The sequence below is a fragment of the Thermobia domestica genome, chromosome 4 (assembly GCF_964235325.1).
Source record: "Thermobia domestica chromosome 4, izTheDome1.hap1.1, whole genome shotgun sequence".
NCBI lineage: Eukaryota > Metazoa > Arthropoda > Insecta > Zygentoma > Lepismatidae > Thermobia > Thermobia domestica.
The window spans coordinates 296,692,206-296,711,775 of record NC_137457.1 but is presented as its reverse complement, the minus strand read 5'-3'; the positions used below and the strand labels follow the sequence as shown (position 1 = coordinate 296,711,775).

Genomic DNA, 19,570 nt, shown 5'->3' with positions numbered 1-19,570 from the left:
GACGACACATAATGTGTTATCCACGATAGTAAAATGTCAAAAATGATTTAGTACGAAATAAACTCCCAATATATGTATATAAAATAGAAAATGCTATACGGTGACACAAATTAATAACATTTCATTTTATTATTATTATTTTTTAAAAAATCATAAAACTGGCAGCTCTGAGGAGGGAGGGTACAGTGTTTTGTTTTCAAATATGGCAATTAAGCGCTCGTGATCTAGAACGAAGTGTTGATAAAGTAAGTTGAAAAAAAATAAGTAAAATATGATCTATTTCTAAGGAATAATTACAGATTATATTAATTAAGTTGCAAGAACAGTCTTAAGTCCTTTCGTAGTGGGTAGATTGTTTATTTAGAGAACAGTTTTGGATGTGTCGGGCTATCGATAAAACTATCATACGTGACGTTTTTTGTTTATATAGGTAATAGTTAAGAACAGCTACTTCTCATCTCCCGTGCACGAGGATACATGTTACTGTTGCACTACCTAAACACCCTAAGTACAAGGGCAAGAACTCAGTCTATTACCTACTTTTTAACATCCTAGATAGTCATTGAATAATTCCTGAAAGTATGGCGTTTCTCGTCCTTCCCTAAATGGGAAGTACGGCTCCTTAATTATAACCTTTATATATTTCATAATAAAATAGTAGTATCGTTACAACAGAAATTTTAAAATTGAAAATTTATTTCAATTGATGACCTAACTTACATATAAACTAGTGTTTTACAGTTACTTCTAAACCTTGTTAGCCTGCTTCGTTGGCACTATTAAAAATAATGATGTCGGACAGAAAGAGTTCTTGTAATTTCCTATTTCCTCATACGTATTTACAAATATGTTAATCCTGAAGAAATTAAGAATAGGGTTCATGAGGTACTGACAATTTTCTGTCTTCATTATGTACACCTATACAGATTAAATAATTATGTGGGTGACAAAATACAATGAGTACTGGTACAGAATAGTACGTGAAAGAAAAATGTATATACCTATGGATAAACAGGATTGGATGCACGTGAAAAAGAATTGTCTATATGTTTACAAGTATAGAGTAACTAATGTAAAACCATTACAATACAATACAATAAAACCAATACAATACAATGTTATTTTATGCGATATCAAGTGTCTTTTTGGGTGCAGGTTTGTTTCATAGATACATATATAAATTCGGCATTACTCGAGCAGACGGTTATACCAAATTTGACGGTCAATGTTCCGTTAAGGGGGTCCAGTGTTTTTGACACCACTTCTTTCTATTGATTTTTGTTTGATTGCATAATATAACGTTATATTAGATTCTATTAGTTTAGCTTGTGTTACGTTAGGTTAGGGTAGGTCAGGTCAGGTTAGGTTAGGTTAGCTTAAGGGAGTCCAGTGTAGTTTTGGACCCCCTTAACGGAACATGGACCAATTTGACACATTTCGTACATTTTCAATTTTGGTTAGAACTTTGTATTTCTTTTAGCATAGCATGCACTGAATGAGGAGCTCCATTACTGGTTGCAGATTGACTTCAAGAGGGCTCAGTATAGTGTGGAAGTATGGCAGTGTATGAAATCCGAACGGGAAGGTTCTAGAACACAGGTCCCCCATATAGGTTAGTAGCTAGATCGGTTCCTTTCTGTACCAAAGCTTAATATTTAATTCACATAGTATTGCCGGGCGAACGTCAGTGAGTGAAAGCGGGTTAGAACCCCGAACGGCACGTTTTTATTATTTTTTTTTTCAGGTAAGTGGGAAGGGGAATCTGTGTTCTAGAACCCTGCCAACACGAACCAATTTGTGCTAGGTGAAAGTTAAAAAACACTAATGCTATCTATCGGAGTCAGAGCAGGAACGCAGAAGGGGGGCACGAGCTTTAGCCTAATGTGCGTCCGTAGGGAGCAGGCGCGTCAGCGACGTGGTATAAGCGTAAACGAGGATAGTGAAAGCATACACATACAATACTTTCACTACGGTATTACTCAAAATTCATTTTAATATGCTGGACACTTAGAGTAATTATTTATTTTCACATTCTCATTACGTAATTCACAAAAAATGTTTCACATCGTATTTTATCTGTAAACTTTCTACTTGGTAGAACCGTCTGCTCGAAATGAAATGAAATCTTTAAGTTTTACGTCCCACGATTATGCCGACGAGACTCAAGGAGACGGTGATGATTAGAAATTTATGAAATGGTCGCTCTCTTTTCAGTGGACATCAGTTAATATTCAGTCTATTCAGTTATGGTTTCAGTCGAGCAGACGGGGTACCGCGGTGGCTCAGTGGAAGAGCGTTCACCTCTGGTGCATAGTTCCCTGGTTCGATCCCAGCTTGCAGCAAGTGAGCTTCGTAGTGGAGAAATACCGTGTGCGTGGGTTTTCTCGGAGTTCTCCCGTTTCTTTCCAACTTTCTTTATTCCTCCATTTCATTAATTTCTCATTATCACAGTCTCCTTTAGCCTAGCCGGCATAATCGTGGAACGTAAAACTAATATTTCATTTCGAGCAGTCGCTTCTACCAAATAGAAAATTTTTAGGTAAAATACAATGTAAAACATTTTGCGTGAATTACATAATGAGAGTATTTCGAGAAAACCCACGCATACGGTGTTTGTCCACGACAAAGCTAGCTTGGCGCAAGCTGGGTTCGAACCAGGGACCCCATGCACCAGAGGTGAACGCTTTTTCTCTGAGCCAACGCGGCACCCTGTCTGCTCGAGTGAACCCACAAAATCATATATTTCCCTCATTGGAGATTCGTTTTAGGAGAGCTTGTGCAAAATACAGCATGGAACCAGTGCTACATGTCCACTGAAAAGAAAGCATGCTATTTAACCGAGTCCAGGATAGAGCGTAGTAGAAGGCCCGTGTGGTAGCGCAGGGTTGCGTCCGTAGGAGCAGGCGCGTCAGCAATTGCAAATAATTTGGAGAAGAGTAAACAGTTCTTGTGTACAGTGGTTAGGTTAGTGAATGTGATTTTCAACTTTATGCTGGGTTACACAAAATCGCACTTCATCCATCATATACAGTGTGTTTCAAAAGTCCCCTGAGATAGGGTAACTCTGTTATTATGAGAGTTACAACAAAACGTAAGAGAAAATACCGTCTCCAAATATGATGTTTTCAATCTAAAGTGAAGGATTTTGTTTTTTTTTTAAATCGGACGAGTCGTTTGGGCTGTACACTCTTTATTAGCCCAATGTTAAATAAAAATGTACCGTTGCCATTTACTTGGACCCATAACATAACTGAATGAAGTTACTGTTTGACATGGGGACTGGCCATCGACACGTTAGCGTAAAAGTTAATCCTGAAAACTATAAGAATATCTGATACCGTAAGCAGAAAATCCAAGCTTAAAAATTGCATGTTACTACTCAATTTCGTAATAGAAACAACTAGATATGTTCTTCTTGTGCTTGAAAAATTATGCTCTATTGCTTGCTTTGGGACACCGTAGCGTAGTAGTGCTTAGAGCAGCGTTTCCCAACCTTTTTCAACTTGCGGCACACTACAGGTGTAACTTGAATTCTCGCGGCACACCCATATATATATATATATATATATATATATATATATATATATATAATTACCGTGGTATTTTAATGTGATTACTAATTTCCTTCTTACAGAGAAGAAAGCTCGATCACTGATTTTTCCCCGTGCTAAATCATTATACTTATTTTTCATTCTAATTTTAAAATAGAAAACAATAGCAATGAAATATAGGACTCGGGTTTTTAAAAATCCACTTTCTCTTTCGAAAACTGTATCTAACCTCTAACTAAAAGGGAAGATCACTAAATAACGAACAAATAAACAAATCTCCTATACTTTTAAAACACAAATGTAGGTAATTTGTATGCATGCTTGCTTTGTTGAATTTGTTGAATGATATGTTAAAATTTCAAGTTACGAAATAGTCTGCAACAATAAAGAAGTAATAATGGACATGACAATGATAAATACGTTTTTCAACATTAAAAATGTACAGAAAAGTAACACAGTATGAAATTTAAAATTGTAGATTTATAGTAGAGGTTCATAGTAATGTGAAATATAAATATACATTTTCCCCTGTCTTGCAATTTGGTTCGTATAGAATTAATAATTTGTTTCGATTTTCTCGCGGCACACCAGCGGGTCATTCGCGGCACACCAGTGTGCCGCGGCACACCGGTTGGGAAACGCTGGCTTAGAGCGTTGAACTCACATGGGCGTGGCCTCGGGTTCGATTCCCGGCCGGAATTCCTAATTTTCGGCGTCCATCCAGAGTCGTCTGGGAAGTCACATGATTAAAGACGTAAAGGCCACTAGATCTAGAAAGCTCCTCGTAACTCTTGTTAAGGTTAGTGTAAAGGGAAAATTTTGCCGATAGATGTCACTACAATCTTCGTATCACTTCCATGCATTTTTTACCTTTCACGAAAATTTACAAATTTCAACCTAGAGAGTTCAAATTTTTAGAGAAGGATCTTCATAAGCTATCAAAGAAAACAATACGTGCCGATTTTTTTATTTAGAATTTTCTTTATTGTTGAAACAGTTCCATTGTTAAAGATTTAGATAACCATTTCAACAATCAAGCAATTTCAACAATGAACAAAATTCTAAATAAAAAATCGGCACGGATTGTTCCCTTTGATAGGTTATGAAGATCCTTCTCTAAAAATTTGAACTCTCTAGGTTGAAATTTGTAAAAGAAATTGTAAATTTTCGTGAAAGGTGAAAAATACATGGGAGTGATACGAAGATTGTCGTGACATCTATCGGCAAAACATGTCCCTTTAAACCAACCTTAAAGACAGATAACGCAGCGTGCTGTCCACGTGTTTGTCACTAGGCTGGAGGCAGTTCAGCCGGTCGCTAATAGATGGCGTTGGAGCGGTTCAGGCCCACGAAGGGCTGTTACGCCAAGTGGTTTAGATAAGAATTCTTTTTTTTTAATACTTCAATGATTGTTGAAACAACCATAAAAATAGAATGCATAGGTGAATGAAACCTTTCCTTAGCATTGAGAAATTATTAATTCTAAACATATTGTATACGTAGGTGTTTTTGTGTGAGTATTATAAAAGAGGTTGTCACCGTTGTTGACGGGTATACAGCCATATTTATTTGGTTTTCGCTTTCTTGAAACAGATTTTGTGCTTTCACGTCCTATCCTATCATGGATGAATGGAGTAATGTATTCTTTTTTGCTCTCCCTTTCAGAAAATGGCACTGAAATTTGTTGCTAGTCGTATCAAGGCGCTCTTCCTTATGCTATTTGGAGTAATGAGAAGAGCCTTGTGCTGCTTTCGACGACACCGGAGGAATTCTTGTACTCCGATTCCGTTGACTGCTGTTGGAGTGGTTCCAGACAACGCTAACCAGGGCTCCGAGAAAGATGTTAGTCACTATTCTTGTTTTATATATTTGTTTATTTTGGTTTTAAGCAATTGTATTTGAGGCCGTGTCCAAAAGTGCGAAGTGCACTTTTCGACCATGTCCACTCGAAGACTACAAACGGAGTACACACCAGATAGTGTGCACTTCATCAAATTAGCTTTCGATCCGCACTTCGTACCAGCGCCTCATTGTCATAGACAATCAAACATTGACAACAAAAAGGAATAGAATTTCGCATGCTAGAAAAATAAACTAAAGTTATTATTATTATTATTATTATTGTTATTATTATTATTGTTATTATTATTATTATTATTATTTATGAATGATTTTCCAGTTATATTAAAGGTTAATATATCGTAGAGATTGACAATATAGGGAAACCATAAACTGGCGTAAGTACTTCTCTCCTGTATGTCAACAGGTTCAGCTTTACCGTTCCTGTAATATTTGTCATTGCGGATCTTTTACGCGCAGATTAACAAGAGCGGAGCGTAAAGGCAATAACTACATCATATTGTGTTATGTGCAGAACAAACCTCGTAACAGCATGAACATCCAGCGGGAGGAGAATAGCACTGGTGCTTAGGGCGCTGATGACACTTTTGCGGGTGCTATTTGCAAGCAGTCTTAAAAATAACAGGGTTTTCTTTGCAAGCGACAACAGACAACTTGCAAGAGTGTGGGCACATCAAAGGTACTGAGGAGAGCATTATTTGCAATAACGTGGTGCAAAACTACTTTGGAAAATACATAGTTCATTAGGTTTTAGGGAGTTCATATTGTGTATAATTGCATCCTGTACGCCAGGTTACACAACTATAACACTAATTGTGCTAGTTCTACTGTATTGTTTCCGTTACAGGCATACTGATTGGACTATTGCGCCAATAATTAAGTTCCTTAGGTATTACTCTTTCTTTGTGAATCTATCGATTTTACACATAAATCTTCGAAATAGTGTCTCCATATTCTTAATCTACACCAAAGGAAAGTGACAAGGAAAGGAGTGGTGTAGCTCTATACAAGGAAAAGCTATTATGTCACTATGAAATATCAATGTATAAGGATCACATATACTCAAGGTGGAAAACGCTAATTCAATTAATGCGGTAAAAATCAGCAAAACAAAAAGATCACTATCATATGAGCCCGCATAAGTGAAGTCCTGTACATTGTATACACTCCAGTACTTGCATGGATTTCACTACGCTTTCGGCGCCCTACATCTCTCTTGATATACACCCGCCCTCTCTCTAACATACTTCCCGCTGCGAAAATGGCTACTCAGTTACGAAACAAAATCCCTTCATCCAAGTGTAACCATTAAAAAACTACTAATATAATAAGAATTTTATGAAAATTAATAGACGGTTTTATGAAATAATACAATATGTACGTTTGGTAATGACTTTCATTGTTCAACCACACGGAAGGAATTACTTGTTCATAATCGTTTCACAGTGGGTACGGCAATGGGATTGTATGAGTTAAGAGGAATTTGTGAAATCTTCGTTAAATGTATAGAAAGATTTTTTTTTTTAACCTATATTTCACTTTTGGTCAGTTGTCAAAAATGCAAAATATACAGTAATTGACATATTATGGTTCCTCACAAAGACCAAGTGCTAGGAAGTATGGTAGCTTTGGAAAGGATTTGTTTATTTAGAATCAAAACTAGAAAATTAGGCCTCGAATTAACATTTGTAGCTGTAGCTGTAGCCATTGAATAATCTCGGTATTCATTATTCTATGCTAAAGCTTAAAATTATAAGTCATATGCCATTAGTTTATAATTTAAAGTGCAAATAGCTGCATTACCGATAGTCTAATTATCACATTTAAGCTACATAAACCATGTACTATTTTAAGCACAAATGTCTTCATAGTATTATTAAATAAATTGTTTGGTTAGTTTCCCTGTACTATTTTAAATTCCATTGCATGCTCAGAGAACGACATAAATACGTTTGTTATTTTTGTGACACTTTGATATTGCACTCATGAAATCACTAATTTGTGTATTTATCAGCTGGAATCATTACAAGATAAGCTCACAAAAATATTAAAAATATGCCTTTTGAAGTTTTATTAAGTTATTTAGACATTACTACGAGGAAAAGCCATCTTAAGTACACAAGTGTGCTATCGTAGTGTACATCCTCGCACACTATGTGACGCCAGTTCCGGAAAGAAGCGTACTTCGAATGTACACTTGCATCTTTTGGGCACGGCCTTAGTCATTCGAAATTTTGCAATATTTATGTTATTTATTTGTTTGAGTCAAGAAAATGTTTCGATAAACTTTCGTTTAACGTACTTTAATTGCGAAAATAATATACGAGGATTGTTATATAAATTCTAAGCCTAACCAAGAAATATTAAAACTAGACATGACATGTAATATTTTTAGGCCGTATTTATTGAACCTTCCTATGATGTCATACCAAATTTGGTATTAATATTGACTTTTATTCTGTTGTTGGGATGTCCAAAACGACAGAAGAGTGAGCAAAGTGTGACCAAATGGAGAAATTGGAGGTGAGAGTTGTTACTGAATATCTCCACAAGAAAGTTTTAAAGTCGTAGGAGATCCACCCCTATATGGTTGCAACTTTAGGTGATAGTGCCCCTTCATATGCCACAATGAAGAAATGATCAGGCGAATTTAAGAGAGGGAGAACCTCCATTGAAGATGATAATCTAGCAGAAGGCCCGTGAAAACACTGACTTAGAAGAACATTGACAAAGTGCATGAAATCATCATGAGTCATCGACGAATGACCTCAGACAGATTGCTGAGACAGTAGACTTATCTACTGCAAACGCTGACCGGATTAACCCAGAATCTGGGAATGAGCAAGGTTTCCGAAGCTGGTTGCCGAAACTTTCGATACCTGATGAAAAGCTCACCAGATGCAGCATTTCAAGGGACAATCTTCATATCTTTCGGACAAATTAAGATGCCTTTCTCACTCGATTCAGAACAGTAGATAAGACCTGGGTCCATCATTACCAACCAGAATCCAAACAAAGTTCCAAGCAGTGGAAATACTCCTCATTCCCCTCCTTCTCTCCGAAGGAGGCCAAGTCACTGCCCTCAGCTGGAAAAGTGATGGCTACAGTTTTCTGGGATTCGGAAGAGATAGTGCTGGTGGGTTATCTTCCAAAGTAGCGAAAAGTGACTGGGGAGTACTATGCAGGTTTTCTACTACCAATGGTATTAATGCACTTGAACATCGATGGACAAAATGTGTTGATTTGTCAGGGGACTATGTTGAAAAGTAACATAATCCATAAACTCTCTCACGCTCCGTTTATAGATAGGTTTAGAACTTTGATAACAACGCTCGTATATAAACACCGTGTACGTGGGTTTTCTCGGGGTTCTCCCGTTTCCTCCCACTTTATTCATTCCACCATTTCATTCATCACTCATCAATACCGTCTCCTTTAGCCTAACCGACATAACCGTGGGACGTAAAACTCAATGATTTTATTTCATTTCAACCCTCGTATATGTATATATAGGGTGAACCATTTACCATCAGACGCTCTTGTACCTTTTAAATATTAGATTTAAAAAAAACGCTAAAATTTCGTTCTTTGCAATTATCGATATAGGGACATTGTTTGACATACACTGCAATACATCGAGAGCAACAGCGTTGCCAACCCAACGTACAGTCGTATTTTTTCAAGTGGCACTACGTCAGGTTATTACATATTTCAAATATCTTGTTCGTAGATTCTCCTGTTTCCTCCTTTTTCATTCCACCAATTCTTCCATCATCATTCACTTGTCTTAATTGTCCTAAAGGACGTAATCGTGCCACGTTAAACTTAAAGATTTCATTTTATTCACATATTTCAAATCTACATATTAAACAAAAATTACAATAGAACACTTGTTTTTCAGTGTTGCAAACTAGGGATGCTACAGCATCACAAACATCCAAATTTTGATGGTTCTGCAGCAGTAATAACGTGATACGAATAAGTTAATGCACACCTAAGTACATAGTGTCTAATTCTATGATCATGATATGGTGGATTTCGAATTAATAGGAACAGAATTACAGGAGATCGAAATTTTGATTTTTTTTTTTTTTTTCAAAAGCCTTTATTTCAAAACATTGCTTACATAAGTACTTCATCCAGTTACAGAGGTAGTTTTCAATAGATATAAAAATCATAATGCCATTTACAGTAATTTGTAGATTTACAGATAGTAAATATACTTTTAAAAAAAGCTACAATATTATACATATCTACACGTATTAAGGCATCAAATAAATACCAGAAAAAATCTCGTACTTCTTAATTCGTTTTTCTGTGCGTATTTTTGAGAGAAAGTTCTTGTCTGGTCCTCAGGTTTTTCAATTTTATATAAAAGTAGTTGCTGTTATTTCATACTCATCGTAAATATCCTTAAGGTAATTTTGTTTCTGCAGCGATATTCCTGATTCTCTAGCTTCTTAGTTAATAAGCCCTAGAGTTAGTTATTGGTAAATATAATCTTAAAATAACTAATTTCAATGAATTAAGACAGACAGTTGCCTAATCATGTTGTTCTCATTTCAATAGAACTATGATCTCCAGAGTTGGAATGCATGGGAGGAAAATCCAGTTTCTGTAGTAACTGAGCGAAATACAGTCCAACAACAGATTGAAATGTATAGGCTTGCAAGACAACAGTCTGAATCTGACAAAGAACCCGAGAATGATTTCTTCCAAGTAAGTACATTTTGTGTATTTTTTATTTAATATTAACTTCTGGCATTGTTGACTGAGAGTTGATATTAGAACAAGACTATAAGCATAAGTCCATATACAGCAATATTCAATAGATAAGCATAGTAAATTCAAGATTCATATGTATTAGAAGTTACGTATGTAAACATCAACATTCTGTTACTAAAGGAGAGAATAATTCGTTAATTAGTAAATGAGCACACAAAGAAAGTAAAGACAATTCCAGTTGTGACGAGAAGCTACATAGGTGAAATGTAACGTACGTTGAAGAAGGCATGGTGGCTTAATAGTACAGGACTCATCTTTGGTGTGAGAGGTCCCTTGGTTCGATTCTAGACCATATGAGTTTGTGTCCGTGGGTTTTTCCGTGATTCTCTAGTTTTTTTCCATTGCCATTTCACCAATTCGTTCACTTTCATTAATCGTCTGTGTCCTTTACCCTTCAGGACAGTTGTGGAACGTAAGCTGAAAAATTTAACTTGAAATTTACTCATCAATGTATGTATTTATATATTCTATTTCATAATTTATGTTTCATTATATTTCACTTCTTCATTTAACATATATTACATATTGTTATTGATTTGTTCTTTCGTAGTTTAATACTATAATGTCTGTTTGATAGAATCAATAATAGTCCGGGGTAATCCATTCAGCAATTTTATTATAAAATAATTCTCTATGGAACAATTACAAAGTTTCTTAGTAAAGATACAAAATAAGCGTTTCAATATTAATCCTTAGCACACGTAAAGTGTCTTCGGTTGATGAAGGTTGGAATTAGGTATGTGTGGGTAATCTTTTGGCCCAGTGCATCCTCCAGGGTTTTCTAAAGAAATTTCCACAATTATGGGAAAGGATTTATAGGGATTCTCCTTCGCCCAATGCAGCTACCGGAGATAATGTAGGTAGGAGATCTCATTTGTCCAATGCGACTGAGGAGCCGATGTTGTAGGTTAAGTGATTAGTGATTAACTGATAATTTGGTTCTCTCATGGTCTTCTTTACAGGTGATTTGTTGGCGATTCGTCCATCTTCGGATTTTACCGTGTCGGTTTCATGTCTTCCTGTTTTCTTCCGTGTCGTCTGCTTTATAAACAATAGCACGTACGTGTTTTACAATTATAACATGTGCTTAAAGAAGTAATATACACTGAAAGGTGGGGATCCTTACAATATTTATATTTCATTATCAAAGCAACGAATCTCTTGTACTTACTCGAATTGTTAAATATTACTATCGCTAATGCAAAGATAAACATTGTCAAAATCTCCAGTTTTAAAGATTTCGATACTTGCTAAATTAAACTTACTTTGTGCCAGTATCAAGAGAATTCCAAAACATTGTTTACTTCCAAATTAAAGATTTGGTTAGATAATAAATTAAAAATTACGGCAGCGTTACAGCTGTTGAGAGAAGCTCTTTTAGGACTTGAGAGTAATATAGCATCTCCATGAGGATACTTTTTAACGTACTGGGTTCGAAATAGTTAAAATAAAAGCAAAAGGAGAATAAATTTTAACAATAGGCAATTTACCAGTTATAATATACGTTATAATTTAGTTGCTTTTGGTCTTTTAACTCAAAAGAGATTATTTTAAACGTTTGCAGCTTTTCGTCAGGGTGTAGAAACCTCGATTTCGTTAGGGTATTGATATCTCGATCTTCATATGTTGAAGGGGGCACGGTAACTTAGTACTAGATCGTTCACCTCTGGTTCTAGGGCCCTGGTTAGATCGCAGGTCAGATGAGTTTCTGGTGGACAACATCGTGTTGGTGGGTTTTCTTGGGGTTCTCCTTTTTCCAACATTCTCATTCTTTCACGAACGTTCACCTTCATTAATCATTCGTCTGCTCTAGCCTAAAGGACATAATTGTAGGACATAGAACTATAAATTTAATTTCATACATTGAATCTACCGGCTGCTTTGTAGTTTCATGGATAAATTTAACAGACTACAACTATATTGGTATGGCCAAATTGTATTTCACAAATAATGATTACATACTTATAACACACAACATTTACGAAAATAAAGTATTGTAGCATGTCTAAATAACCTTAACAAGTGAACATATAAAGCAACGTAGACACTATTAAAGTCTTAATAATGGAACAATATTTTACAATAGGGCGATTGACAGCGAAACTGATACAGCGTTTAGCATGTTGATATTCGGGGTCTAAGTATTCTTGGTCTATTTTTTGTACGAAATTTTGTGCTAAAATCAGTGGGACTTGAAACGTAATACCTAAAAAGGGCTTTTTAAATATATATTGAGCCAGTATCATAAGGGGGTTGAGTGAGCTCTTGAATTAGACAAGCGAACTTCAGTCTAGATAAGCGGTAATTAATGGTAGCAGTAGCCGATCCATATAGCGCTTAACTAAAAGATCTGGCTAGCCATGCTCATGGTGGACTAATTCCAAAATCACTACCGAGACTATGACGATGGCATCATTGTCATATTATTACTATTAGAGAAAATTAGGAATAACAATTTTCAGAAAGATGGATCAGCATTCCAGAGTAAAATCCAGAAGAAAAATGTAAGAATTGTTTTATTAATAGAGGTTATGGAAATGTATTCTTATTTGTTTGTAAGATATGTACATACTTAAAAAAAAAAAAAAATGTTTATGTTACAGGATATGACTCCAAGAATTACAAAACAACCAAAGATTATCCTACCAAATGGCGAACCGAATGTCGGATGGAACTCAAATACTTCTCCAAGACTGTCTTTAGCTGCTGATCCAGTTTCATTTGTCGTAAGTACTATTGTACTTCTATTGACTTTTATATTATTTTTTTTTATAGAAAGAAGCGTTTTATTTTTATAGAATAGTATGAAAGCAGACAAATCAAGGCCAAACAGAAATCTACAATTTGTATTATAATTTTATAACACCTACGTAAAACGTGTTATTATTTAATACATTACTTTTATTTTTTTAAAAAATTACAATAGTTTCGAATACTTAATGATCACAAAAAGATATTTCTGTATAGCCGAACAGCTAGCGGACCGATCTTTCAAGTAGGTCTGGCTTCTATTCCTGGTGACACAGAAGTTTCAATGTTTACCTTATATATACAGTAAATATATATCGGGTGTTCTAAAAATGACGCCCACGGACCGAGCACTATTATACAACTCATAATAAAGCAGAAAATATATATATTTGTATACCTTTTGGGTCCATGTCTGGAGACACGAATTGCACTATGTGGCAACGTCGCAAGTAAAGAACCATAGATTAGATCTACCAATCTTATCAAATAGTTATATTGACTGTTTCCAGTTGGCAGCTAAAGTCGATATAGATTGATACTAGCAACACTTACTAGTGTAGCAACCGATTTAACTGCCTGATGTATTTGTACGTAGTGTGATGCTAATGGTTCCAAGTTAATCTGCGACGTTGCCACATTGTGAAATTTTGATTCCCCATAGCGACTGAAGGAGGCCCCGGAGGGCAAACCATCATATATTATTTTCGCTTTATTTTGGCCTGTAGTGTAGTGCTCTGTGGTTCGTGGGCGCCATATTTAGAACACCTGATATATAATATATATATACGAGGCGCGTTCGGAAAGTAACCTCCAATTGAGTACTGTGCGTGAAATAGTGGGGGCAGCGCTGCCATCTTTGCATGGACAAGCGCGGTACATCAATCTGCATCTAGACGTGATAGAGTGAAGGTTGTCTGACCAGTAAATCTACTTTTGTAGCGTCTCAAACTGTGTGCTGCAATAGAAAACCCCGCCAAGTGCAATGTGCGAGCTGTTTTGCGTTTTCTTACGGCAAAACAGTATTCGACAGCAGCTATTCGTCGGGAACTTTGTGCCGCATATGTACCAAGTGTGATGAGTGAAGTTGTTCGTGAATGGATTCGTTGATTTAAAAGTGGACGAACAAAGATTCATGACGAAGAGAGGAATGGCAGGCAATCAGTAGCCACTGATGAATTCTTCAGAAACTTGATGGAAAAGTTCGTGAAAATCGACGTTTCACAATCGCGGAGCTTTCCGATGAATTTCCACAAATTTCCAAGACTGTGTTAAATGACACATTGACACAGAGGTTAGGCTATAGAAAGTACTGTGGTCCAAGGTACAGGCGGGAGATTTTTATGGTGATGGAATTTCTAAGCTAGTGCTGAGATATAAGAAGTGCTTGAATGTTTATGGAAACTATGTTGAAAAAATAGAGTAAAGAAGTACTTTTCAGATGTATATAATAAATTCTTATTTACTTTGGTGTTTCTATTTTAACCAATTCGAGGTTACTTTCCGAACGGCCTTAGTATATATTGAGAAGTCACTTTGAATTTTTTTTTTTTTTTTTTTTGTAAAATTTAATTGAAAATAGAAAAAAATAGATCATATTTGTATTCTACCAATTGCAACAACACTACTATCTCACAATTAAACTTTGAAGAAAAATAATATCTAGGAAATTTTTCCGTCCACATTCCGATCTAGTAGAACCAGATTCAGAGCGTAGATAATGTTATACTGCATTTACACTTGAATAGTAACAGCTCAGGGCGTATGTACCAAGTGTGTCAGATAAAATATCAGTGCTTTAAATCAAAAACGGTTAGAAACAAAAGGATGAAAAAAGATAAGATGAAATGGGAAAGTAACATAGGGTGCTTCTAATAGAGCGCACTACTACTTGACTTCAGGGCCCTTTATAGTCCACCGCAGATTATCGGAAAATATTATATTAGCAAGGTAGGTAATTTCTCTCATCATTTGAAAGATTATGGGAAAGGAAAGTAAACTTTTACAGGAAAAAGTCTAAATTTTCCTGCTGTTTATTTTTTTGGGTGTGATTCTGTTGGATGTGCGTTCTAACATCATAATTCGCTTTTTGGTTCATCCTTCTGTCTCCAGTCCTTTGTGAACAGTTGAACGCGTTTTACCTGAATATGGAAGAACTTACAATTAAATTGTGGCCATTTCGTAAACGGTCCCCCACACAATTCTTTTCCCGATAGAAGTTGTTTTTCCATTATCTTTTCAACGATGTAAGAAATTGAATACCTTGCTATTTAAAATTTTCGATTGGCTCCCTGATGCCCGATGATAGCGGATCAAGCAGTGCGCTCCTTTCGATAAACCTTATGTAATTTTCCTATCTCAATTTTTAAGGAGCTGGACTTACTAAACTCCTTTATATGTTTACCCTGTTTCTCCGAGTGTCCGTCTGGGAGAAAATAAGTCTCAAGAACTACTTGCTGGATGACCATCAATTTTGGCCGGATGTACAGGATCAAAGGTTAGGAATTGAGCTTGTTGGTGGAGGTAAAATGTAATCTGGAAGCGGTAGAAATCAAGCTTTTCCTCTTTTTACCTTAATCACTATGGAGAAAAAACGGTAATAGGAACAGTTCTCTGCAATCGATTAGCGTGCCAAGAATACAATTTATCTCCCTCCTTAAAATTTCGTTCTAAAACTAGAAGTGATAGAAATCCACTAGAAGTTCCGGTTTCATTATTGATCTGTGTAGAATATAAACTATAACTAATAACGAAAAGCGGCTTTTGGAATTGATTTAGCGTTCTAAGCGTAGGTATCATCTTCTCTCTTTAAGTCCCTATTCAAACCAGAAGTTCCGCCGCGGTGGCTCAGTGGTAGAGCGTTCACCTCTGGTGCTTGGGGTCCCGGGTTCGATCCCAGCCGCCGCCAAGTGAACTTTGTGGTGGACAAACACCGTGTGCGTGGGTTTTCTCGGGGTTCTCCGGTTTCCTCCCACTTCCTTCATTACTCATCATCGCCGTCTCCTTTAGCCTAACCGGCATAACCGTGAGGCGTAAAACTCGAAGATTTCATTTCATTTTTTTTTTTTTCAAACCAGAAATGGCTGAATTCAACAATTTCCGGTTTTAACGTAAACGATTGCTATAGAGTAAAAATGGTAATAGCGAAAACCTGTTTTATGCGTCTCAATAATAGCGTCAATCAAGCGTCTCAATAATATATTCCATCCACTACGATAAGTAAAACTCGTGTAACCCGTGAAGTTCCATGAGTTTTACTCATTACTACTACCACCACTACGTTGCCAGTACTCACGTGTCAAGGCTTTTTCGGTGTATCTATGATGGTAGTTTTCTTAATGGTGTAAAACAATCACCGTGGTTGGTAACACTAGTATCAAAGAAGGGGCTGTATTTTCCCTCCTCCGCACGTGATAAGGAACTTCAGAGACCGTCTCTTGATGGCTCTGCTATAGTGGTTGTTTATTCTTAACAATATGCGCCAAGTTATATCTATGTTAAAGTAAACGAGTATATTAAATGTTCGGTACCATAGGCTACCTCTGTTATGAGTTTAAAAAATACAAAAAGTTGTTGGAAATGCATGATTTGTAATATAAAATTATGAAATTTTTCATCAGCTCTTTTGGGCTTCACACTGGTAGGTCGCCCTAAAGAAACGTTTCCAGTCCAGTAGGCTGTTCGAACGGAACGCAAAAATGAGAACGGGGAACGTGCACGTTGTTACGGAGGGAACTTAGAACATCTCGAACCGTTCCCCAAGAATACGGCATTGTTGGTATGATATAGTAAAGCTGTTGTTGTAAATTTACTCATAACATGCCTATGCCTCCCCAGACTTTTGATATCCTGTATATAATTTGATAATGTTAAATCTTTTTCAAATTTTCACAAAAATACATGCCTGTAATACCTCCGTATTGTTACTTTCAGTCGTCCGAGCTCGGAGTATGGGAAGATTCCCCCGGGTGGGAAGATGAGGCCGAGTGGGACCCTGATGGTGTCCTCAAAGAGAAGCGGGCTCTGGAACGACAACGGCGATTAGCTGAGCAACAACAGAAGCGCCAGGAACGAGAATACCTCAGAGCGACGAAACCTGGAGGCCTTGGATCGAAACTCAGCTGACACTCGATGCAGTGCAAGGGGAAGAGTATTAATTGACTTCTTGCAAGAGGGTCTGCATGTGAGAAAGAACTAATCGGTTCTCTTTGCTCACAGAGTGGGTTGTGATGACTTTGGGCAGAGGACGAAATGAACAAGTAAATAATCTACAGAGCTATGCAAATTATTACACTCTTAAAACACTTTTCGTAACAAGTACTACTAAAATATTAGTATTAGACGCTTAATAGCCAGCCCAGAAAAGTGGCTTAATTTATTTGAAAGTTCATTTATCAGCATACAATAATACATATTTTTATAACTCTAATTAATAAGAAGAAAAGAGAGGGGAAAAAGGACTAGAATAGAGTACAAGGTCATAGACATTGGAAGTTTTCGCATCCTGTTGTTTAAGTTAAACACCTTTTAGTTGCTTTTATATTGACATTAAATGAAACATTAAATTGACACAAGTAGTCGATACATTCATGTCTTAATTCGGGAAAACGTCTAGGTGATAATCTCTGATACCAAGGATCTTAGATTTGATACTAAGTTATACGATTTCGGGTGTTTGCTTTATATAGAAAGTGTAACACTTAATTGACATGAATAGTCGATACCTTCATATGTTAATTCGGGAGTGATGATCTCTGATACCAAGGATTTTAGATTTGATCCTAAGGTATGCGATTTCGGATGTTTGCTTAATTCGGGAAAATACCAAGAAGATAAATCTTTGATGTAAAGGGTCTTAATTGAATCCTAAGCTATGCGATTTTGTAGTTGGAGAATATCATGATGTTCAGATATTTCTCGGGGTTCTTTTTTCTTACTTTTTCTCTCTTTTTGTTGTTTACTTACATCTAGTGCACATGTCTTCGAGCTAGCAAGAATCAATTAATCGAGAATCTTAAGCTAAGGACTTCCATATTTTTATTTAAATTTCGACAAAAAGAAAAAGAAAGTGCGGGTACTATATGTCATATTAAGTTAAAATTTGTTCTAAGGATACTTTTTGAGTCTAATAATAATTTGCTCAACTCTGTAGTTTTGTGTGACACTGTGAGTGGTATGGTTGAAAGCTTTGAGGCTAAGAACGTCAAATTCATTCGGAAAAATAACGTGTAAACACGCTCACGCGCGTTTGTATGTATGTATGAATGTATTGTATGTGTGGGTAAATTATCTTGTCACTACACAACTCGGAACGATCTACACAAAGCACTTGTGTAGCAAGTGCATTTCAAATGAATAAAGAAAAACAAATATAGAGTATTGTGAATATTTAATATATTTTAATTCAGTTGTTTCTGTGGAAAAGAAAATTCATTAAAGCATTTAGAGAATTACATAATTCAAAGAATATGTATAAAATACATAATATATAATTGTAAATAATATTTTCTGTTGTTATATATAGAGAGAGGATATAAATAGTCTTTTATTGAAATAAACTATGTAAATATTCCAAATTTTTTTTTGGCTAAGTTATTAAAGAAATTTCTTTGTCCCCAATGTAGTGCAACAACCACCAGTGAGAGTTTTCCTGGGAGAGAGAATTTCTGTGAGCATATACTCGGAATTCTGATTTGAAAAATAACCATTTACATGGTATATGTAATTAAGGATAATTTAATATTCCTAATTAAGTGGTACACCACACACACACACACACACACACATGTATGTATATATATATATGAGGGTGATTCAGAAAGTAATGCTTCCAAGCTCATTACTTAGCCAATACTATTGCAAACATTCTGAACTGTTTAGCGTTAATGCACTGATGGTTAAGCTGTAGAATGTCACTTGTTACCCCTTCCTATCTCTTCTCTTTCCAGAGTAATGGAGCAATCCATGGCACCCAGTGATGACGTCCGGTTGAAACAGCGGGCTGTCATTGAATTTCTGACTGCGGAAGGTTGTGCGCCCAGGAACATTCATCGCCGGCGACGAGTAGTGGGTACACTCATGTCCAAAATGATTCTCGCATATCTATAACTGTCTTCTTGTAAGAATATAATTTGATAATGATTTTTCAGGTTTCTTTTAATACTGCTACTATGTGTATAATCGGGAAATGTATATTTTGTAGTAAATTTCATTAAAAAAAAGAATTATAAATACGAAAATTAGAATGAATAAAACAAAATGTTGCTAAAAATGCACAAGAAAGTTTTGTTTTCGTTTTATTGTCTTTACTTACTGCTCTTTTGACATGAAATTTGCCACATACATGTCTTTGTCGATTATACACATACTAACATTATAAGAAACCGGGCGAATTCGTTATCAAATTATATTTCTACAACAGCATATTTATAGACATGCGACAATAATTTTGGACATGAGTATACACCATTACGATCCGAAAATGAAGCGTCAGTCAATGGAGTACCGCCACACGTCCTCTCCTTGGCCAAAAATTTCGCAGTTGTTCCCATCTGCTGGCAAAGCGTTGTTGACATTCTGCCTCATCCTTTACTTGCGTCCTGCGACATTTGGTTCTTCTCCAGACT

General features: G+C 36.1%; 1 protein-coding gene across 1 annotated transcript; it reads left to right on the top strand.

Moving 5' to 3' along the window:
• Positions 1 to 90: 90 nt before the first annotated feature.
• LOC145684214 (receptor-binding cancer antigen expressed on SiSo cells) lies at positions 91 to 17,688 on the top strand. Its single transcript, XM_081756289.1, has 5 exons — positions 91 to 245; positions 5,217 to 5,393; positions 9,981 to 10,130; positions 12,800 to 12,922; positions 16,878 to 17,688. The coding sequence occupies exons 2-5, from the start codon at positions 5,220 to 5,222 to the stop codon at positions 17,067 to 17,069; spliced, it is 639 nt and encodes a 212-aa protein (XP_081612415.1). The 5' UTR covers positions 91 to 245; positions 5,217 to 5,219; the 3' UTR covers positions 17,070 to 17,688.
• The last annotated feature ends 1,882 nt before the right edge of the window (positions 17,689 to 19,570 follow it).

Coding starts and splice junctions, on each gene's coding strand:
- LOC145684214 (XM_081756289.1), top strand. CDS start 5,220: ATGGCACTGAAATTTGTTGCTAGTCGTATCAAGGCGCTCTTCCTTATG. Junction 5,394..9,980: donor ACCAGGGCTCCGAGAAAGAT/GTTAGTCACTAT, acceptor TCATTTCAATAG/AACTATGATCTCCAGAGTTG. Junction 10,131..12,799: donor CCGAGAATGATTTCTTCCAA/GTAAGTACATTT, acceptor TTTATGTTACAG/GATATGACTCCAAGAATTAC.